The 23,873-nt window shown below is 37.7% G+C and overlaps 2 protein-coding genes across 5 annotated transcripts in view; one reads left to right on the top strand and one right to left on the bottom strand.

The window, feature by feature from the left end:
- slc36a1 (solute carrier family 36 member 1) overlaps window positions 1-4,544 on the bottom strand; it is a 68,359-nt gene extending 63,815 nt beyond the window's left edge. Inside the window, exons 1-4 of one of the 4 annotated variants that reach the window (XM_088933092.1) lie at window positions 4,400-4,544; window positions 3,420-3,499; window positions 2,274-2,374; window positions 428-551 (exon numbers count right to left, since the gene is read on the bottom strand). In XM_088933092.1, coding sequence (XP_088789218.1) covers window positions 428-551; window positions 2,274-2,304 — 155 coding nt within the window. In that variant the 5' untranslated portion in view covers window positions 2,305-2,374; window positions 3,420-3,499; window positions 4,400-4,544. Of the gene's footprint in view, window positions 1-427; window positions 719-2,273; window positions 2,397-3,419; window positions 3,583-4,399 lie in introns of those variants that run through there. The other 3 variants (XM_088933094.1, XM_088933093.1, XM_088933095.1) reach the window with 3 other exon arrangements.
- Window positions 4,545-5,368: 824 nt separating this feature from the next.
- atox1 (antioxidant 1 copper chaperone) lies at window positions 5,369-10,925 on the top strand. Its single transcript, XM_088933047.1, has 4 exons — window positions 5,369-5,538; window positions 5,700-5,775; window positions 6,614-6,760; window positions 7,934-10,925. The coding sequence occupies exons 1-3, from the start codon at window positions 5,533-5,535 to the stop codon at window positions 6,736-6,738; spliced, it is 207 nt and encodes a 68-aa protein (XP_088789173.1). The 5' UTR covers window positions 5,369-5,532; the 3' UTR covers window positions 6,739-6,760; window positions 7,934-10,925.
- The last annotated feature ends 12,948 nt before the right edge of the window (window positions 10,926-23,873 follow it).

The raw sequence follows: 23,873 nt of genomic DNA, 5'->3' as shown, positions 1-23,873 counted from the left end.
TTGCTAATTTTCCTAAATATATTCTGTCACCTTCTAAAATGAATCTACGGTATGGGAATTGTCAATACACCGTATATATAATAAAAGCTTTCCTATGGTTAACCTGGTAAGCAAGAAACCGTTATTCACCCCAACTCCCTTATCAAAATGAATATGTACAACTAAACCACATCACAGCCCATAGAACCGGCGATTTTTATGATGGCCGTTTCTTTACCAGTAACGATTAACCTTGAATAGAAATAAAGAGGACAGAAATAATAATAAAAGAAACATCAGTAAAACAGTGGCCTATCGTGATTTGTGCACAGAGAGTTATTTTACTGTTGTGGCTTTATTATTTAACTGTTGTATTGTCTGCTTGAATACTCTGTGCATCCCTCAGTCCAGTCACGTGTAAAATCACAATCATCAGAAGCTTGCTTACGATGTCCCCGCTCTGCCTCCAATCCTCTCATACTGGTCCTGGGACTCAGAAGGACTGAGGGAATGACTCGGAGACAGTGGAGTCTCCTCATTGGGAGTGTTGGGCCTGCTGGAAGCCATGGTTCCTGGAAGAAAGAAAGAAAAAGCATCGTGTCCCATCACGGTTAAACTGCTACTAGCTGAAGGTGAAAATAAGCAAGACATCCGTTTGCCTGTAAAAAAAAAAAATAAGACACAAAGGAACAAGTAAAGGTTTATTCCATGCTGAAAAGAGAAGAAAAGAAACACAGTGTTTCAACTGTGGAGCCTTCTTCGGGTGCCTTTTCAGCATGGAATAAACTTCTGCTTGTTCCTCTGCAGCCTACCCATGCTGACTCAATTACCAGCGTGAACAAAAAAGATGTACTGCTGGACTGCACAAGACTTCCTGTGTATTAATCCACATAAAAAGGAAAGGAGAGCACAAAAATTACCCTTCCTTGGAGTCTGAAGAAAAAGTGGATTTTTAGTCATTTATTAACACGTCAAGAAAAAGGTTATAAAACAATGGGCTTCTAATAACAGGCTTTTCTACAATGCAAAGATATGAACTACAGTGTAGCTTGTTATTATGCATCACCCACGCATTAGGAAAATTTGTAAACAGAAGAAGCGAACATTGGCAAGCCCAGTGCAGTTTGTCGCAGCATATTGTACCATGAGTCATGGCAGCACAATTCAAGTCACAAAAGAGAGATTCACAACACCAATGAGATCCAGGTGGTGTGTGCATAATCACAGAGTTAAGCTGGAAACTAAGATAACGTGAAAGTACTATTTAAAACATTAACAGAAATTGAACACATTGATTAAATATTTATTCTGTGCACAAATAACCTTATGTATTAAGGTACATACATGCCCCATTATTTTATGCTGTTTGACAGCTGTTTTTTTAAGTGGAATAGTTTCACAAATTGGAGGGAAGTATACAGCCTGATCCACAACATTTCATTAGTTATTACTGCAGTGAAAAGGGAGAAATCCTGAGGACAGTCTACTGAAACTGTCCAATTTCTTTTCCATATTATAATTACAACACTGAGGAGTAGCATTATAGGTGTTTGAACTATCTGTAATTATGATCTTGGGAATTGGTCCCGGGTCAGTTTAAGGAAAAAAAGTGAATTAATTTATCACTCACAAACTACAAAGCCATAACCTGACGAACACTAACTGTTCTTGGATTGTTTCTGGATTGTAATATGAGGGGGTCTCAGATTTACTTTAATCCATGCATTACTATAATTTTATAGGCATCATAATGGCTAATGCTAAAGATTCCTAAATATTTAAAAATGATTATTATTTAAAGGGAGTTTAAACATGTCAGGAGGACCTATGTGACATATTCTGCTATAAGTGCAGCAAAGTGCGCATTAAATAAGTGCAATAATAAGATCTCCAGTCAGGTTGCATTCTGGCCTTCAGCCTTTTTCTTACAAAACAACAATCTGAAATACACATTCTCTGACATTCTACTTGTGCCTTATCCCTAACTCTTAACTCCTAATTCATTTCTAGTCAGTTTTTTGTATGGTATCTTAAATGATTCCCAAGAGAATACAGAGAAACTTATTGTATGGTTCTGTTTCTGTTGCTCCACAGCCAAAACATTCTCTCTCTTCTTTTCCTTTCAACATGGAATGAGCCTATACCTGTTCCTTTGCAGTCTACGCACACCAACGCAGCCAAAACTCTTTTTTTTAATTTTCAGTACAGTTCAGGAAACAAAATCGTGAAGACAAAATATTTCAGCCTTACCAGCCCTGACTCATAGGTCATAAAACTCGAATAAAATAGATTACCATTGATGCTGTTAGCGCCGTCTGTAGTCATGTGTAGTCGGGATGATACCACTTTACAATCTGAGCTTCACTGTTACCTGAGGGAATCCACTCCAAACGCCCTGCATTCAAACAGAAGAGCTTCTATAATAGGAAGAAAACAACATATGATTGCTCTAATTGGGTCAGCAGCTCAGGACATCAGATACAAGTACAGACTCAGAGTAATGCAATTTTATTAACAGCATCGGGTGTTGCTTCAGAAAAGAAAGGCAAGCTGCCATTCCACCTTTTTGGCTGTTTTTAAGAGGTTCCCAATTTTAATTTAACATAGTAAAATTGTTGTCACTGATTCACTTCACAACAACAGTGAAATACCATATGTTAGGGAAGTTGACCTTGTCTTCATTAACTTCAGAATAACATTATCAGAGTAGTAATATTTAAACTGTTATTTTACTAGAAAGAGCTAGGCTTTCTAGTGAAGAAAAATAAAACTAGTTCAGATGTAAGGTTATTTTTCAGGGCTAAGTGTTAAATCCAAAACGCCAAGGCTTAAACCTAAACGGGAGACAAGTAAAGAGACTAGTGTGCAAATCGGTTCTAAAAACTCTGCTTTAAATAATAGTGTCTTTATAGGACTTGTCAACACTGCAGTCTGCACTTCTAATGCCTGAGGCAAACCTTACTATGACTGAACAGTCAATTCTGAAGTGGGAAGCCATGTGAAATAATTAAATCAAAGCAAATAGAAGCCAACGTTAATTCCTCGTCACAGAAAATCTATAAAAACTGTTGTCAGTTTCAATGAAAAGTGTGAATAGATTGTTATGACACCACTAGTCATTTTATCTTTAAGTGAATGGTACCTTAGCCCATCCAAAGACTAAATAATCATCATTATTATTGTTGTGATTCACAGGTGTGAATCATTAGCTGAAAAGCTCACAATCTAAGCACCCGAGAACATCTCTTCCACGAGTCAGCCAGCAGCGCAGCTGGTTGATTTTAAAACAGCTTAAGCAAATCAATAGACGTAGTTCACAGTGTATTGATTATGAATCATAGTAGGCACCGCTGTGAACACTTGTTATGTATATTGTATCCTAAAATGTACTTTACAGTTTTGTGTTCCAAAAGTAAAGCGAAAAACAAACAATTACTCACTCGGTAGTAGTTCAGGTGAAGAAGGCTCCACGGCCGAAACGTTGTGTTCTCTTTCTTCTTTTTTTCAGCATGGAATAAACCTATTACTTGTTCAATTACTCACTCGTATTGTTTTAATGCTTACACTTTAAGAACAACAACAGGACAACAAAAAACAGATTTCGCAGTCGTGAGAAGCAGTCATTGTATTTAAACTAAAATGAAAAACATTTTGACTTATTCGCTCCTCCTTAAAATGATAATAATTGGGTAGTTTTCGCTTTCATTTGTATTTCCCTTGGGGGTACATAGTTGCAGTGTAAAATACACTTGCGCCTAAATATGTATGGGATCATGTGCATCTGTTGAGCTAATCCCGTATTTAACATGTTTTGAATAGGCTTCCAGGACTTTGCACATGGAATGTCCTGCACTTAATTTCCTTCATCATTCCCTTTTACAAAGCGACTCAAGTTTACGTTTTTCATAACCAGAATTAAAAAAAAATATTTAAGTTACAGCACAAGAATAAAACCATTATAATACTACTAGACACAGTGTTACTAGGTGAATACAACGGAAAGGTTCCACTATCTCAATAAAATCCAACAGCTGGCCTTTATACGTACATCATAAGAATATACGAGCGTATCGAGAAAAGACGTTTCCAATTGCAAGAACTTTAAAGTACTAAAACAGGCACCTTTGATACATTCTCCTGAAGCACTGTCAGATATGGTAAAGAATCGTCACACATACCTTTAGCCCGGTGGCTAAACTATTTGACTTGGTGGGCAACAAATGCGGGGTAAGCAGCATGCGAGCATCTAGACTGCTTTATCGGTAATCTTGCATGTTAGATCCTTATCCTAGCTTGTGTTAGCACGACGGATTTGCATCCTAGCACTTTGCATACAAATTGCTTTCCCTAACACTGCTCAATCCACTGAGCATGCAGAAACGATCGGTGCAAGTGACAGTCATAGAGTGCCCAATGTTACCTGTGTTCAACGCCGCGGAGATGTTTTCACACCATCTTTACCGGGGCTGTGTTTTCTCGTCGCGGTACCGCGGCTCAGCGGCACTAAAATCTCGCGTTCAGCTTCCCGATTCTCCGAGCCGCCGGATCACGTGATTTCTCCGCCTCGTGAAGGTCAGCTGACCTGACTCCCTCTCCATGGATACCAGGAAGTTTATCTCACCGAGTGAAAGAATGGAGGTTCAGATGTCAAGAAAAAATCACTTTTATGGGCATATCAACCTTAAAAACAGTTGCTGCAATGCGTGGACCGGTTATAGACAGGTTTTTTTTCTAGTCTTCGTCATTAGTGTAGCGGATGCAATGCATCCCACAACTTTCATGTTCCAGTGAAAATAATTTTCTATTTTTTAACTTACAGATTAGATGTGTACATTTCATTTTAAAATATTCTATTTGCGTGTGTTGTTTAGTAGACTTTGCGTTTTTTAAAGCGTTTATAAATAATATTGTATAATATTAAATAAAAAATAATAAATGCATTATTATTATTATTTGTATTATGTTTTATTGGCTGTCGTTTAAATAGTTTAATAAATTCATCTGAATTAACTGGGGATGAACATTAAACTACTATTATTAAATCGAAACATATGCTTATTTATTATTTCAAAATGTCGCTTCTAATAGGTTAACTACTGTTCTACAAATTAATGATTTAGGGGAGAACTCAGCGCCACCCACAGCCATGCTTGAGGTACTACAAGTCTTCCTGGTGCGTTGATAATAGTTAGAAGGGAATGTCATCATTTCACTCATCTTTTTCCCCTAACAACATTCATGTTTGAATCGTGAAAAGCAACAAATAGAAAATATTTATGTTGTAAATAATGTCTATTTTTATGCATCATGATACATTTACTCTACATCAGGCATATTTATCGGTATTCTAATTCTAGCTCTGGTTCACGAAATGTAGATGAACCTTTGATGACCGTCCCTAAAATGGGCATTGCTGACTCCTGTTTCTGGAAAGGGGGCTGATCGCTGAGAAGACTATTAACTTAAAGCATTTTTCTTGTGATGAAAGTACAAAGTCACAGACAGGAAAGTTGAAGAGGGTCGAACGGTGTAACTGACATCTGGAAAGGAAATATGCAGGCAAGTAGCTACACGACGAGAGATTTTATGTTGACGGTGCCTATAGCATGGCGTTAGTTATTGCTTATTCGTGAATCCAGGCCTTTGACTGGATCATTGCAGTGTTGGAATATGAAATTACCCAGTGTAATGAAATAATGGATTGGATTTCTTCCTGACAGAAGCACGAGTTTTTCGTGGATATGACCTGCGAAGGGTGTTCAGGCGCTGTGACTCGCGTTCTCAACAAACTGCAAGGCAAGTCCTACCCCTGAGTTTTCACTTTTATTCCCTGTGTGCGTGGTGTTATTAACAGCAGGGAGTGCCTGATGCTGAAAGACCGCAGTCGCAGCGTAACAGTGGCACAAAACCGAAAGCCAGAAAGCATGATAAAAGTATCTGATTTTCTCAGAAAATTAAATCTATTGCCTGACATGTAATTGTTTTACATAGTAAAAAAGTGTCCGATTTCCTGCTAACTAACGAGTTTCTTGAGAGACTTTGAGCTATCACATGACTGAATTTTCCACATGATTACACATACGGTGAAAGCGTATGTATAGTCCTATTTTGTGTATTTACTCTTGTTATACATACACTATATACATTGATTTTAAAAAAGGCTTTTAGTAAGAAAAATAAAGTACATTTAGCGTGTCCATCTTCATAAGCTTAATTCACCACAATGTAATGTTTAGTTTTCGTCATAACGATGTTTTAAAAGGCCCTCACACTGCTTCTAATTCTATTCATTGCTCTTTTCTCTCAGTGCATGCTGAGTGTGTTATATCTTCTTGTTTTTGTGTCGTTATGACCTTTTTATTACATTCTTGCAGGTTGTCCTCTGTAACCGTTGATAGTGATTTAATAACGCAATGCAATGTTACGACAATTTTGTCCAGTTTTTTATGCACTTTTAAAAATTCAAAAACATAACGGCATTACCCTTTCCCCTCCATCAGTAGAATATACAGTACCTATATAATGTATTTACGATACATTTGCATACCAGATTTTTCTAGTAATTTTTCGTTGCAATATTAATTCATTGCCTGTCCCAATGATCTCGTTCAGTTCCTTTTATTCTTTTTCATAGGTGTGAAATTTGACATTGACCTTCCCAATAAGAAGGTTTTTATTGAATCTGAGCAGAGTGCAGAAGTTCTTCTTGAAACTCTGAAGAAGACGGGAAAAACTGTAACGTATATTGGTCCAAAATGAATCACTCTTCAATATAAAACAGGTGAAAAGGGGTTATTTTGAACATCTTATTGAGAATTCTGGTTTTGATTAGCTTTACTTGTAACATTGCATAGTTACCATGTGTTGATAGCGGCTACCTGTTCATTATTGATCTAGGTCATTAAACTTTGATCATTCCACAGCACTATGGCAGTACAGTTTTGACTATACTATAACTGGCACAAGTTAAGTTTGCTAGATAAGGACAGACCTTTAATACCAGTATCAGGTAGTCCATGGCCATCAAATACACAAACTGCAACTTTCTTACAGTGTTAGAAAACAAATGACCACTTTTGCTAGGCCATATTAAGTGGAAAACAAGTCTTTAAAGACCTTTACACTGCGGAGGTATCTTTCAATCTTTTAAGATAATGCAGGATCATAGATAGATCGATACTTTATTGATCCCGTGAGGGAAATTGCAGTGAAATCATGATATACAAGGGGGTTAGTGGTTGGGGCATAGCGGTGGCTCTGTGGCTAAGGATATGCTCCTGTGACTGGAAGGTTGCTGGTTCAAATCCCGCAGCCGGCAGAGGAATCCTGCTCCGTTGGGCCCCTGAGCAAGGCCCTTAACCCCAACTGCTCCAGGGGCGCTGTACAACGGCTGACCCTGCGCTCTGACCCCATGCTCTCTCTCTATCTGTGTGTCTGTATGTCTCATGGGGAGCAAGCTGGGGTATGTGAAAAGACAAATTCCTAATGCAAGAAATAAAGAGTTAATAATAAAGTGATGTTGTATGTGATGTTATAATTGGCCGCTATACATGTTTTTAATATGGTCCCATCACCATGCTAGGCCTGTACGTTTTATCAGCAAAAGAAAATAACACAAATTAAGTTGTGTTTCAGGATTTTTCAGGATGTTTTCAGGATGTTAGTTTGAGAGTCTCTTTAGGTGTCTTAACTGTTTGAATGGAGTTTGAATTTCCATTTTCAAAAAAAGCTGTTGGTACAAGAATTTTCCACTTCTTCAAACACGAAAGGGTAACGTTGCTGATGGAGGAATGTTTGCAGCAACTGTGGGGGAACATTTTTGGACGTAAAAGAATATTTTTTTCAGTCAGTTTCACCTCTTCACAATTTGTTTTTAGATGTCTACAAAAGGAAACAAGGACTTGTATTTCAAATCATAAATACTTAACCTGTTTTGATTTTTGTTCCTCAACAGGTGTCTTATGCATATCCTGGTGCTATGAAGGAAAAGAAGGTCAGCCTTGTGTTTGCAGCTTACAGAATAAACTTGCCGTGTGAAGTGAATTTTTCATCAGTGTCGTGGGCTGTGGGGAACCATTGAAGCTTTCGAAAGCTTTGTTTCTCTTCGTCAGCATTTGTGCCACTGACTTCTATATTGTTAAAAGGCTACTTTGCAATTAAAATATTGTTAAACACGTCTTGTTTTATTTAAAAAAAAAGTATATGCCATATTTATTCTCTTAAATAACCCAAGCCGTCTTTTCAAATAGACTGCACCATTTTCTTCTCTTTCTGCCATTAGGTATATGTTCAGAGATTAACCTTCCCATAGAGTTCCAATCAATTCCTTAATTGATTATATTATATTTAGATTTTCTTATTTTTAGTCTTGGAACTATGTTGCCACCCAGATTTAACTACTGAAGTAACGAAACCTACAGCTTTCATACCAGCTGTATTTAAACAAATTAGCATGATTTCAGGTGAGTGGGAGACCTTACTGTTCTCAGAAAGGTAGTGTTAATTATACTTGAATTTGATATTTTTAAATAGCTAATTCACAAAGAATGCATAATTGTATAAAATGCCTACATGACATTCTCCATAGAGCCTACATAAAAAGCTAGGCACTGTCATAAATATTTTATGAAGTAGTATGTCATTTTTAGTACAAAACCGCATGTCTAAACCAATAAATTTAAACCTAAACCAATAAAATGTCAAACTGTTTTGTATGATACTGTTCATGATTACAGTACACTGCATAGCTTTCATCTCTAATAGTGACATCATAATGCTATGCTTACCACCAGGTGGCATCAGTTATCTACCTTGGGTTTGTCTTCGTAGAACAGTTAAATACATATGAACGGTTTGTCCTATAAATGTATTCAATTTTTTATTCATTGATCTAATAATGTTAAGAAAATGTTAATTGGCATTGTAACTTCTACTGACATTGCTTATATATTGTTAAATTATTCTTAGATGTTTTTGTTTGGTTACTTGAAAAATACATACAGTTCTACATACTGTATCAAACATGCAAGACAGTACAGAGCTGAAATTTGTGACTCATTGCAATCTTTAATATTGTTTTATGTTAAAAAACATTAAGTAAACTAAGTTTATTGTTTATCTTTCCCATTTTGCAATTACCGCTTCTGCTGAGAACTTATCCTTGAGCTTTTTTGCTGATTTCTTCAGTTTGCTGTTGGCACTTAATTTCTGCACATGCAACATCTTCAGTTAGGCATACATCATAATGTGAGGCTTCTTATGTAACACTGTATTAATAGGTCAGGAATCCAACCACAGCTTGGGAGTTGTGGCAAAAAAATGCTATTTAAACGTTGTGTGCTTGTAAATTCTCTGTAATGTTCAATAACAGGGGAAAAGGAAAAAAAAATAACCCTCTCTGAAAAAGCAGGAGTGAGGTTAAATTCTGAATGGTTCAGTTTTACCATGATGCAGAATTTGAAATTGTGGACAACCAGAGGAAGACTTGATGGAAACTCCCTGGATCTAGTAAAAAAAATATAAGCCACAAAAATAGGCCTTGTGAAATCTTCTTTAAAGGCTATTAATAACCTTACTGTATCTTTTGCAAAAACATAAATCAAAGTAGTGGCAGCAGTATTTTTTTTTTTAAGGGCAGTAACATTTTTAAATTAATGCTTCCCAATTGATCAAACCAATGTTTTTTTTTCCTCCTCTATTTTTTATCACCATATTTAAGTATTGTTTAATCCTCTCTTGTTCTCCCTCGTTGCTTCTTTACTGCTATGAAACCTGGCACAATTGTGGTGTACTGTGTGTCGTGTTCTCTAGAACACAAGATTGTCAATTATGTTTACTCAGTGAGTACGGAAATGTTTTCTTTTCTCTGAGTGATGTCAGTGCCATGTCAGTGTCATTAATCCCAAACCTCCACAGTGTAGTACAATATAATTTATTAAAAGGGCATTTAGTACCCCCCAAATTCCCCAAAAGATGACAACAAAGCAAACATAATTAATAACATTATAAAGAATTGTAGTCTGAAAAATATTATTATATACCTATAGATTCATTTTCAGTTAATTATTTTTCTTTCAGTTTCTTTTTAATACAGGGATATCTCACTATTTATGTACTGAAAGAAATATACATATATATATTTTAACCTTTCAAACAAATCAAATTTCCATGGCCTTTTATTTATAAATAACTGAAGTAAATTATTGTGAAAACCCAGAAGACTGCTGCTGGCTTCCAGATATTCCAAGCATAGCATCCCAAAAGTCTTATGACTAATTTATAAAGACCTTTAAAAAATGCCATCATATGTTCATACTGTATCTCTCGGCATCATTCATTTTCTGTTCAGTTAAACTTTTATGTCACAGACCGGAGAAGATGAGAAAAACATGAAACACTGAGTAACAATACAATCATAACCCCTCAAAAAAGTATGTTATTTTAACCTCTCAAAGTATTATTAGTATTAGTATTTTAAAAAAGATATTTATTTTCTTCTTATTGAAAAAAGTATTGTCCATTTTCATGTTTATTTCATTTGCTGTGGTTATTTCATGTACACTTAGCCTACTTTTAGTGGTACAGTATTTAAAAATGATTCCGTATTGTGCTTTGAAACAGATAAAGTTAACTTAGGAAAGGCAGGTAATGTTTCGGAGAACATTGGACTGAGTGGCAGGGACTGGCCCAGAAGAGCTGCTGACCACGAAAGGTGATACATCAGTGGATGCTCTCACCGTTCCTAGGACCACCGACACCATGAATGCATAGAACAGGGTGAAACAGCAGATGTAGAAGGACCAGCCCAGACAATTCAGCAGCTTGGGGTTCTTCACTTGAATACTGACCAGGAAGTTTGTCAACGCACACACACAAAATACTGCTGTAAGAGAAAACATTTCAAAAAGACATTTTTGTAACATGTCGGTTAATAAATCTTGTTCACATGGCCAGTCTCCAGAGTATTTTGTTCTGAAGTGTTTCACAGTCCTCTGTGGGCTTCTGCATTATTGAAGCATAGCGGTATATTGAAAATAGGTTTAGAGATAAAGGATGAATGTTAGCAAATAATATGAGATACAGAATCTGGATAGAAACTTGACAGTGAAAAAATTGATGATATGGGGTTTGATGAGTGTGATTCAATGTTACATCCTGGAAACTGTGTGATGTATACAGCAGATATTTTCCCAGATATTTTCCCCACCTACTTGTAAAGCTAATAACTTTTTGACAGTCTTTGGGATGTATTTGAATGATCCTTTGGTAAGAAGTACAAAGCCTATATGATCATTTTTTAATAAGTTAAAATTGACAGGTAATAAAAGCCTTTCACAACCATGCTAGTTCCTCAGACGTCTGTAAAAGTCATTTGGAAAATGAACAGCTGTACCTGACAAGATGTTTAGGATCAAGGCTGTGATGGCTCGCTTGCCCTGGGACAGAGCTGGTCTGATCACGAAGAGGGTTAGGAAGGAGAACAGAGAAGAGGCACTGAGGAACATCCAGGTCAGGCTAAATGGGCCTGGATAAAAATAACAAGGACACTACATGAATATCTATACCGCACTGAAAAGTTCTTCTCTGTGTTTTGTTTGTTCTGATGGCTTCTTACCGAGGAACACCTCCTGGAACTGCAAATAGTGAAAATTCATGACAAGATATTTTCGCTGTGGCCAAGTAGCCCGATTTTGCATTTTGGCCCTTGAGGGACACAGTCAGCTATAGCGTCACCGTTCACCATACAATGCATCTTTGTAATGATACTGTTGTACATGCATGTGAACCTAAGAAAAAAATGCAAAGAATGCTCACCAATCCAGACAGGGAAGCCAACACAACTGAAGAAGCCCTTGTAACTGTTACAGAGAACAAAAAGACCCTGGCTGACCCCCTCACCATATATGAGCCATTGAGGGGCACAAAGCGACATTGTGTACAGGATAAACTCCACAGCGACCATGGAGGCTGTCACCGTTACAGAGTTCTTCATTTTAGGGTGGGGGGATATAAGGGGCAGGTTGTACTAGGGTAGCCGGATAAAGAGTTCTTGCCACGTGAATAATTACGCTATTCAGTGACGTAATGAGAAGTAACCAAATGATTCATCTGATTTTATCAGCCCCTGTATTCCAACCGGAAAGAGATTCTGACAAGCCTTATTCTCTCCCCGACAATCAGAGCAAAGCTTCTTGATTTTCCTTGACAGTACGTTGGGAGAATTTTCTTTGTACTCCTTTGGGAATGTGCACTGTTCCTTTTCGAGTTTCCACTCGTTTTCAAGACGTGCTCTTGCAAACACAATTCCTTTTAATTTTTCCTTCTGTCCTCTGGTCTTCTTAGCCTCTCTGCGTGGTCCATTAAGGAGTGATAACACAGCCTGAGCAGGTGGCTGTGTAGTTAACAGCCTATTTTAAAAATTCCTTGATAATTCTTCTTTAATTTTATTTTTTTCTGCGTGCATGGAAGTTCCTTAACACCGACCTGTACTGGCTTCAGTGTTTCACAAGAGACATGAATCAGAATAATGACCAAAAGGAACACTAGAGTGTAGCCACTGGGGTAGAATCCACCTCAATTGAAGTAGTTGTTTGCGTTGCAGTGTTTTCAGCAACAAGTACCTGGAATGGTTCGAGATAAATATACATTCAATGCACCTACAGTACACAGTTTTTTATTATTTCTTATAAGGGAGTTCTTTTCTAAGCTATCTCTATGGACAATTTTAACGCTTCACTCAATGTCCAAACACAGAGTAATACTTCAGTAGGAAATTACATAATTGTTCTTTTTATTTATCTCACACCATGTGCGTCAGTTCTCTGTTATGAAGAAAATAAATGTATTGATTTTGTTTCATGAATACTAGCAATTGGAAGCAATGGAAAGATTAGCTGGAATTTATAAACACGGAAAATTGACATTTTGTGGGGTTAAATGGAGTTAACATAAATCTACTTAAAATGTGCTTAATGTTTCCAAGAATTGCATATACAGTATATAATTCTGAGCCTAACAAATGAGAGTTTGCGATACTATTCAATCTTAGCCTTGGGACAGCCAATTAAAGACTGCATTTATAAACTCCTGCCCTTCCTGCTCATCAATGTCATAGTATTTTCCACAGGTGTGAAAGAAGCAGTTTTAGATGATAACAGCTGAAATGTCAAAAAAGAATACGAGACTAAATGATAATTATGATCTGCTTAGGCTTGTTATGATTGCAATGAAAAGATTTCTGACTTGTAGTAAATTATTAATAATTATAGTTATAACTAATGTTAATTACTAATCATGATATGTTAATGACATTGTTATCAATAATGATATATTTCACTGATCAAATACTTTAGTATTATGAAAAATGTTCATATTATTAAGGTTTTCACAACAAGTATATCTAAAAGCAAGCCTGCCTCCGGATACTGTCCAAAGGAGTAAGTGGATAAAAAATATTGGTAAATTAAATGTAACCTTGGAACAAATGCATCTTTCTCTGCCCTGAATTGACCGGGGACCCAAGCTCCTTCCAGAATTTAAAACAGTAAATTGAAAACCATCACACTTGCCAGAGGAAACAGGAATCATTGTGGTGTATTCAGCATGCAGGCCACATTGGCAGGGAGCACACGCAAAGCAGAATCACAAGTTTTAAAAAAATCGTAGACATTTCAACTGTGCCCAGGATTTCAGAGCTGAAACCGAGGATATATATACTTAAATTCTGTTTAAATCATCTTTATCTAGTCCCAGTGTTTCTCACTCTTCACTGAGGTTGATGCTATCGCAAAACAGCAGCAGTACCATAGACTTAAACTTAAAGAAGCTGAAAGAACTAAAGTTCTTATGAACAAGTAAAGGGTAATTTTCACTCTGAAAACTGAAAAAAAAAGAAACCGTTCTCTGTTGAGCCTTCTTTAGGTGTCAAACCTGGAAAGAAAACGGTAAAACATGAACTAGAGGACATATAGTGAAAATATTTTAAAACAGAACAAGAAACACTATTTACTAAAAAGGTTGTGGGAGCCTTGAGCAAGTCACCCAGTCGTGCCATAAAGCTGAAGCCATGGCTTCTTTCAAGAAACTGCTGGATGAGACCCCCGGATCAAATGAATGGGCTGAATGACCTCCCCTTTTGTGTAACCTTTCCCATGTTCTTTTGTTTCCTGTCACAGAAGTAATATAAGAGAAACCATATTCATATTATAACATGCCTGGAGAGGAAACTAGAGATCTGCTGTGTCTTTTTCTCTGTTCAGCATGTCTGTGTTTGTCAGGGGAGTTCCTGTTCACCTGCTGACTGACTGACTAACAGTGAACTGAGAAAAAATCAAGGAAAGATGAATGGCAAAAAAAGTTTTTAAAACAAAAATTAGCGATGAAAAAATTAGTAGCCCTCGCAAAAGAACTTGAAATTGAATGGTAATGATATAATTATATAACAATGATTTGGGTGTATCCTGACTTGTGCCCACTACTTCCTAGGACAGACTCAAGCTCCCCCACAACCCTGTTTTAGATAAAGTGCTTAGAAGATGGATGGATAGATAAATCAATCAGAATAATGTAATTTTAACAAGTTATTTGTTTCTGTACAGTTAAATAGTGGTTATAGTTACCCACTATAGCATAATATACTGTGTAGTCTTTAAAGTTAAAAAATAATAAACAGATTTTGTGCAAGACTAAAGAATGGATTGATCTGACAGAAAATAATTATTACTTTACAATGCAAATTATTAGAGACTTACAAAGCATGAGTCAGCTAAGATGGGCATATAGCGTGCCCGTTGAAACTAGCATTTTAAAGCCTAAACATGCCTCAGAAGAAAGGATTAATTCCTGTCAGGCACATTTTTACGAGTAACTCTAGGCCACTGTTGACATGGTAACTGTGCTTTAAAGTCTGACAAGTCACAGCTTCAGAGTTTCAGAGAGCTTGGAGTCAACAGTTCACAGTCCTAAACAAATTCTCTCATTGTTTTCACAGCCATTTATTCTTAAGGATTTCATTTAAACAGAGACATTGATTGTATGACTACATTAATATCATTAGTACTCTCTATTGATTTTATGTCCTGGTATGTTGTATAATTGCTAAAGAAATTAAGCACAGTACAGTGCTATTATGTCGGACTGTTAAGTAACACAAAATATAAAATCATATTGCTTTGGAAAAACTGTGTGAGAATGACCATCATGGAGTTCAATTTCTCAATCAAAAAGAGTAAGCCTTCTATTTGTTAACAAAGTAACTTCATGACACAATAACTCCCTGAATCTAATATTTACTCACACGCTTTGTATGTGAGCACCACACACAAGTCTTATCCTATTTATATTTGTTATTCTCTACTGTGGTGAAATATGGTACCTAGACCCACAAAAATAGTTTTAAGACTTGGGATTTTCAAGGCAATACCAAATCTGACATCAGTGAGATCAGTGAGTCAGACCTCACAATACCACTTTCTCTTTAAAAGCTGTTATCCTTATGGGGATATTTTCATGTAGCAAAACTTGTCGATATTCATTGTTCTTGCCTCTGCATTGAAGCACAACTGACCCTTTTCCCAAAAGCAAATTCCATGACAGCTGCTCAATGGCAGTTTTACATTAGGTAGAATGACGAAATCCTTGGCTTACAAATTGCCATTGAGAACTGTCTTTTAAAAGATTCAGTTCGAAAGAGAATTTATTTATACTTACTCTAAGGAAAACCAACAGATAACACAAACTAGGCATGCATGAGCAAGGTACAGCAGTTGTTTTGACTGCCCCCTCTAAAGATTGAAATGAGACAGTTATCTCAGGAAAATGTGCGTGCTTTCTCAAGCAAGAGCAGGCACACAAAGAGATAACATGCTCAAAGAGCAGAGAGGGTCATTACTGACAAAGGAAATGCTTACAATGCCTCACAGAAGTGTTCAGACCTTTGCACAGTTTTCAAATTTGGTTGCTTTCAAGTTTGCAGTCAAGACATTTTAAAGTACAGTAGCAATCAATATTTCTTACATACACAACTTACTCCACACGTCTTTGAGAAGTAAACAGATACCTTTTGTGAAAGAAACTGGAAATATTCAAACCCCTTCCTGTGGCAAACTTGGGGTTTTGTATACTTATGCAATCAAGATTCATTTTTCTTTTTAGTTTTTGTTGATATGACTGTGACTTATCCCTGAATACTTTTGTATGATAAGATAGGTAATAATGTACATGTTGGACAGATATGGAGTATTTCCACATACATTTCAAATAATATTTTTTCTATAATATTTGCATTATAGACATATTTGTATATACTGTAAAAATACAGACTGAGAAAAATCAATTATTTTTAATCTAAGATTCATCTAAAGGAGAACACCAAAAGCATGTTAATATTTTTAAGTACTATATGCAGAATATGAAGTTCATACTTTTTTCAAGTCAATTCTGACTCACTTTGCTTTCAGGTGGATGGGAACATTATGAAAATCCCCCTTCTGTTTGGCACAACCTTTGCCTGTTCCTTTAACAAATACTACAGTTCATTTTCAATATCAGATTTTTCTTTCTTGAAGTGATTATCTGCATACAGACTGCCAGCCAGACTGATGCATGACCTTAGTCACTCTGGAACTTGTACAGTACTGCGCAGTGCACATCTGAAATGAAAGTGTAATGACCCTTGATAATATGTATTGTGTATTTGATTATATTGCCGAAGTGGCCTTTAGAACAAACTCATCTTTCAGGGCATTCCTGCCCCAAAGCAGCCTTTGAGATTAGCATGCCTGGACATAGATCATAGATTAGGATCCTCCTGAGCCAAGCTCTCGAGCGCCATTGCTACCTTGTGTACAGTACATGACAGCTTGGTGAGGTGGGGCAACATCTGATGGTACTGCTTAGGTGCAACAGTGTTGTACTATGTGGAGTGAAAGTTATGCAGCATTGATGACAGCATCTGACTCAGTCAGAACAGGATCTGTCTGCCACTCAAGCAGTCCAGCTGCCTATGAGGCAAGAGCTACAGCCACCAGCCCTGAATCAGCACTGGTCCACAGAGATCCCTTCTGGGCTCTAGAGGTCTGTTCTGTTGAAAACCCAACAGGGACCACAGCAAGGTTGCAGATCTCCCCACCAAGTTCTGGAGCATTGGTTGCAAGCTGCGTGACTGCTGCAAAGAGGAGAGGCACTTTTAGATGGTATCTCCTAGATCAGTCAGGGATAGACTGACAGGGGTTTCCATTCCTGGTCCTGAGTCACCTCACACCTGCTAGTCTTCACTCCAGCCCTCCTGAGCCCCTCCATTACATAAACGTTGTAATAATAAAATTAAGTTAATAAAATAACAAAATTAAGTTAAATTAAGTAGACAGCTGGCAAGTGTGTAGAAAACCAAAACTTGCCAAGATGACTTGTTAGTCGGGTTGAAGGATTCCATCAATTAAAAGGCTCAGCTTGATCACAAACCACAGCTGGAAACCCCTGGGCTCACTGACTGTGATTGAAAGCAGCTGACAACTCTGTCAGTTGAGCTGGAGAGAAGTGTGCAAATATTGTCTTAGCATTACAACACAGCAGAGGAAACCCTTGCCTCCTTCTATAGCACCAATGCACCTAAGTGATCTAGAAGGAAGGAGGGGCAGTGTTTCATCTAGAACCAGGCAAGGATAAGGCTAAGATGGGGTGCTGCTCCCCAATATCTGGGGCTTCTTGTCAAAATCTAGAGCATGACTGCTACCACCCGCTGAGACCCTCTGAATTAATGAGGGTAACAATTCACCTGAAGCATTTGGAGAGGGTGAACTAGAAATGGCAATACAGCAAGCGAACAACTGGAATGTGCCCAATACTACAAACAGAATCTCAGCTACCCACCTACTCAATGCTAACATTGAATTGTACATTAAATCCCGCTATCTCGACTTCTCAGACAATGATTCTTTTACAGTTGTCAGTAGGCATAGAGGAGAGAAAAATCCCAGTGGGGTAATAATACGCCTCTTGGGGAATCAAGGACTGTGGTCTACCCCTCACCTAACATGAGTCATGGCTTTGATGAGTCCTGAACATCGATGAAGTCCCTTTAATAAATATTTCCATTTATTAATGAATATGGATTCCTCCCACAAGGCTAGGTTGCTAATTCTTACTCGTCTGCATTGTAAGAGAAATGATCTCAGAATGTGAACAGCAGTTCTTCGCTGCAGGTTTCTGACATAGCATCATGCTGGCCTCACTGACGCATGACTAAGAGCATTCTCTTCCCCGCAGAGGATCCATAGGGACCAAATAACCCCAAACCCTGCAATTCCGATTCCCATAATAATTTCTTACTTACTGGAATGAAACACACTGTTTTCCAGCCTGCAAGAGATGTTTTGTGTGACTACCGGTTCAGGAATGTGTATGAGATGTCTAGACTGATTGATCTGTTACAAACCTATCTGTGCATCTGAATTCCATATACGCAACATAGTATTACATATATTTTATTTTTTATGTTCGTTCCAGCATGACTAAGGTGTGCTTTTGATTATGGCTTATAGAGTCCTTTCTTGCTTGAATGCTATGTGTATATATAATGTGTTTTGTATTTCTTACCTGAATATTCAAATTGCTAGGATTATGGACTATATTAATCATATTTCAATGTATAATTCATAATATTTGTGAAATATTAAAAGAGTAAAAATACAACTAAATTAATAGCTCTGCAGCTCAGCTCTGTAGTATGCCCTTTTAGGGATTTTTTCTAGCTGAGACTGTGTTAGCTACATAAAACCAAATTAATCATAAGAATATTTCCATTGTGTTCTCATTTTTTTTAATCATTAATGTCTACAAAATAATGAATTATTGAAGGTATCACAGTAATGTATGCTGTTAATTTTTAATAAAAAAGTGCAGTAATTAATAACTCGGGCACTTCCACAAATTAAAATATTATGTTCCGATAGGCGGTCCTGAAATATGGCCATTAGTCTTCAGGTGATCTTGTCTCCCACCTGGCCTCATCTGAAGGGATTCCTGGTTGCTGTAGATGCTGCTATTTATCAGTGCTTCTCACTCCTAAATGTCAGACAAGGCAGTTCTGCTCCACCTGTACTTTTAATTGCCTTTCCCCTACAGCCACTGAGGTAACAATGAGAAAACTAATTAAGATAGGAGGTAAATATTTTCAATCATGCTTGTAATGGAAATATGCTCTTAGGATATGCTCCTGCTTCATGCTACATTCATATTCTACATCTCATAAAAATTGTAATCAATACAGTTTAAAGTGCACAGAGTACAAAGAAATCCATCAAACTGGCTGGCTCATTACACAGGAGTATATAATTGAGGCCCTGAGAACTTGTGATCAGATCAACATTCAAACAGATTCAAGAGGCTGGGCAAAAGTTATAGAATTTCTGTATGATAAGTGAGAATGACATTTCTGTAAAGACGATAATAATAATAAGATGAAAAGAAGAAACAGTACTGGCTTGTATTTGTATAGCATTTTCCAACTCTAGAGTACTTAACATAAAGGACCGTATCCACTTCATCTTTCACTGAAGTACAGCAACCAGCTGGGTGACATGTGGCTGCTGTTATATGCCAAAAGCCACACTGTGCAGAAAATCAGGCGGATGTCACGATCCTCATCCCTCCTCTTAAGGGTGCTCCGAGCCTTTCGTATTTTAGTTCATCACAAGCGCCTGGCCTCATTACTCTGTTTTAACTCCTCGTTCCTGTTCTAGATCCAGTTCGGGATTTTTAAACCTGTCTGTCTCAGATGGATCCACCGGTTCTTGGACTCTGGACTGCGCCCCCTTTGGATTGTGTGGATTGTTTGCCTTCTCCACGCCTCCCGAGCACAGGATCACCACCGTCACCGCCCCCCTGTCTGTCAACCCATCCTGATCCTGCTGTACCTTCTCCTGATGTCCTTCTCCACTTGCTTCCGGATTATACCGTCTGCATAGGGTCCTGAACTACGCTTCACGGGAGCCTGGACCGGCTTCCGTTACAGCAGGGAACTGAGAAATTATTTCACCAATTGAATAAGAAAGAAATTGAAGAAGGCCAGACTATGCAAGCCCAGAGTGGAATTTAGCCAGGACACTGGAGGTAGCTCTCCTACTTGTGCCATGGAATATTGACGAAGCAGCTTAACATCCCATTCTAAGGATGGCATCTTCTACAGTTCAGTGTGTGGTCACCACACTTAGATATACTGTACATTTGTGCATTCTTGTTCAGATGGAAGAGTACCACCTACTACTCCTCCTCCATAACTTAAAAAGGCAACATATTTTTTCCTTAGAGCTTTCCCATCCAAGTACTGACACGACTCAACTAAATGAGTAAAGAAATAAATAAGCATGTGCGAAAGCATGTGTGAACATTTGTAGAAATTAGTTTCTTAATGAATTAGTCTCTGTCAGGTAGAAGAACACTAATATCCTAATGTTTGTCTCATCCAAGAATTAAACTTCTAAAGGGAATGAACTGCTATTCAATACCTGAAAATATGTGCTGAGGCATCTCTAAAAAATGCAACCACATGACCGTCTGCTTCCATGGCCAGAATTCCAGTCCTAGGGTAATTCGATCCGTGTGACACTTCCATGAGACAGTACAGTAAGGTTGGGAAGCCATGCACAGCACACAGTAATATTTGACATTTGACTTCCATGTATATTCTTTCACTTTCATAAATTTCTAGGATAAAAGACTGATGCATGAAGAATAGAAAGATGTTTTGAGATACTACTGTCTAGTACTTCTTCCTCTGAAATTGCACCATGTAAAACGGTTTTCTGTATAAAAATACCACTGACAAATTTGGGCAGCTTTAAGCAAGCATCTAATGTGTGTAGCAACCACAATTTTAAATATTAACTTAGAGCTTAAAAAGACACTCAATAATAGGTGTGCAATTTTAAATAATCCCGTTTTTTAAGTAGTCACTGTCACGGGAGCCGGTCCTGACTCCTGTAAAGTGCGTTGTTTAGGACCCCGTGCGGACGGTACCATCCGGAAGTGTCTGGAGAAGCATATCAGGGAAGAGACAGCAAGGTTGGGTTGGGTCGACAGACACGGAGTGGTGACGGTGGTGATCCGGTGCACAGGGAAAGGCCGAGGCGACAAATCCTGTAAAGTCCAGAGGGATAATTAATGCACAGACCAATGTCCATCCGAGACTAACACAGGAACAAGGAAGTAGGAACACGGAAGGGCAAAACCATAACGGAGCCAGGCGCTCCGAGCCCCGGCCTCAGATGGTCAGGACGCCGTGATGAAGCCTATGCTGTCGGGCCTCTCCTGGCCCCGCTGGTAGGCAGGCTTCCGGGCGTCCGTCCTCCAGATGCTGAGCCCTGAACTTCGGAGGTACGGGGTTTAAATGGTAAAAGGGAAAGCCGGGACAGGTGTACGTAAAAACGAAACTAAAATGCAAATGGTTCGATAGATAGATGACAATGGCCTGAGAGTTTTCAATGTTTGGATCTAATAAATTTCAAAAGAGGATTCTACCAGCTTTGCTTTCTTTAGATAGATAGATACTTTATTGATCCCGTGAGGGAAAATAAAGATATGATCTGATGTCCTTAGGTCTCACAGTGTATGTCCACTTTTGTCTGGTGAAACTGAGACAGTCTATGTTGTACTGGAAATTATTTAATTTAAAAGGGAAACATTTTCTAAAATTACAGTAATAAAACAACAGCCCAAACTTTCCCTGTACTGCCCCTTGAAAGAAAAAAAATATATTAGATAAATTCGAGAAAGAGAAAATAAATTGCTCATGATTGAAGAATGAGGTGAACTTCACCATCTGAATCTTTAGTGTGTAGCCCTCATGCTAGCACTCTGAGTGGCATTTGAAATCTTTCAACAATATATTTTAGAGCTATTAGAATAATACTGCAAAAACCAGATGGGCTGCAGGTAACTTTATTTTGGAATAAACAAAGATGGGTAATCTATTCATTTTGAATAATTATTAATTGGAAACATTATTATTTAAGTTACCTAGTTAATGAGAAGCTCATACAGTAGTATAATGATTTAAACACTCAGTAGGTTTGTGGCAAATTAAATTCCCCTTGAAGGTTTTCCACACGCTGGGGGTCACTGTCGCTGATGCCAGGGCCTCACAGAGTGTTATGAGCTGTATAATAGAGAGACTGCAAAGAAACAGGCCCACCTGGTGCGCCTGCTATGAGTGGAAGTAATTATAGAGGCCAACTGCCCTTGACAAGGGGTTCCCATGGATACACCTGCTATGTCATCCCCCGCCACAGTTCACTTAAAAACACAAGAAGAGAAACAGTAGGAATCACAGACAACATCTGTTGCCATTCTGTAAATAGCCAAGACATTGATACTGTACCACCTAATAGATTTGGTACCGGTCTCCTAAGCTAGAGATTGTGGGTTCAAGTCTCTATCTGGGGTGACGGTATTCTTTGGGGAAGCAGGGTGTCTGGAAGAAGCTGCTCAGCTCAATGTTGAACCCGATGCCCAATCTTTGTTTGAGAAATGGATAAATCAGCTCCTCTTATCAGTTGGCTACTGAAACCTGAATGAGCTTCTCTTTGGCAATTTTCCTTAGTATTAATGGAAATCATTCCACATATTATGTAAAGCCTTTTCTTTTTTTCAGAGAAAAGAACCCACAGATTTCGGAGTCATCAAGGTCTATGGCGATAACCTGCAAATTTTTATTTACAATGTGCACTCACCTATTTGTTTAATCCTACTGTGTATACTGTGAGATCTTCTCATCAGTATCCACCTTCAACAGCTCTCACCCCACTATGTACTTTTTTTGTACTTTTGAAAAGTACAAAAGATACAAAGTCTTTCTGCGTCATCTATGTTCATTTTTTAAATTAAGACTGTATCTAAATTTGTAACTACTGTACTTGCTGTGACCTGTTACAGTCATCTAAGTTTAATTGATTTATTTTTTTACCCGCCTTTCCAAATAAACTAGCAGTATTTGTCTTCCTGCCAGTTTAAATAGACAGCTGCAGATGTTTGATGTGGAAAACAGTTTTAGAATGGCCGGGATCACAATGTGTTGCTGCATTAGGCTGTCTGACAATTGGTTAGCTGTCATAAGAGAAGATGCTCTTTTACCCTTCTTTCATAAGAGACAAAAAGAGGTGGTTTAGTCAGGTAGTTTAGAGGTAGTTTTAGATTTAATTAAAGTACAGTAACTATTACTGAAAAGTAATGTTCTTCAAAGAGGAGCCACGAATTAGTCTTGTTTATCTTTTGTGCTTGCATAAAGCCAACATTAAAGTAAGCAAAAAGGGTATCATTTATTTAAATACAAGTCAATGTAAGTTAATTAGCGTTTTGCTTTAGTTTTTAGATGGGGTGTGGCTGAAGAGACAAACAACTCATTGGTTCTTTGAAGAGAGCCTTTCAGCTTCCTATGACACACAATGTTTAAAATAATTGTCAATTGATTGAGGAAACATTGGCAGAACTTGGGATGTTGGGAGTTTTTTTTTTTCAAATAAAATTAGAAGTTGTTCCACCATCATTTAAATTTCAAGGTGGTGTTTTGAAAGAAAAACAGCAAACAGAAGCACTGTAAAATGCAGAAGGCCAAAAAGAAAAAATGGTGCAATTGCTTCAAGCTTCCTATCATTAGCTGCTGTGTGTGTGTGAGAAAAAGATTATGTAAGAGTTTATTGATTCAGTAGTCGATAAAAGTTGTCACACAGCCATTTCATTTATGAGATAAATATAGATACTATTTTAATATCACATTTTTCCTGTTTGATTCTGTGTTTGTTTTCTTTTAACCTCAAGGAATATACATATATATAAGTGGTGAAGGGGGAGTTGGAATAGTTCATGAATTTCAAGTCTGTTTGATTCAAGCTGTGTCTAAA

The sequence above is a fragment of the Atractosteus spatula genome, chromosome 14 (genome assembly GCF_055471065.1).
Source record: "Atractosteus spatula isolate fAtrSpa1 chromosome 14, fAtrSpa1.hap1, whole genome shotgun sequence".
Taxonomy (NCBI): Eukaryota; Metazoa; Chordata; class Actinopteri; order Semionotiformes; family Lepisosteidae; genus Atractosteus; species Atractosteus spatula.
Note: the sequence above shows the minus strand (reverse complement) of the source record. Positions and strands in the feature narration are given on the sequence as shown.

Bases quoted from the DNA above. Each gene is read 5' to 3' on its own strand.
- atox1 (XM_088933047.1), top strand. The intron at 5,776-6,613 runs GCAAGTCCTACC...TCTTTTTCATAG, and splicing joins CGTTCTCAACAAACTGCAAG to GTGTGAAATTTGACATTGAC.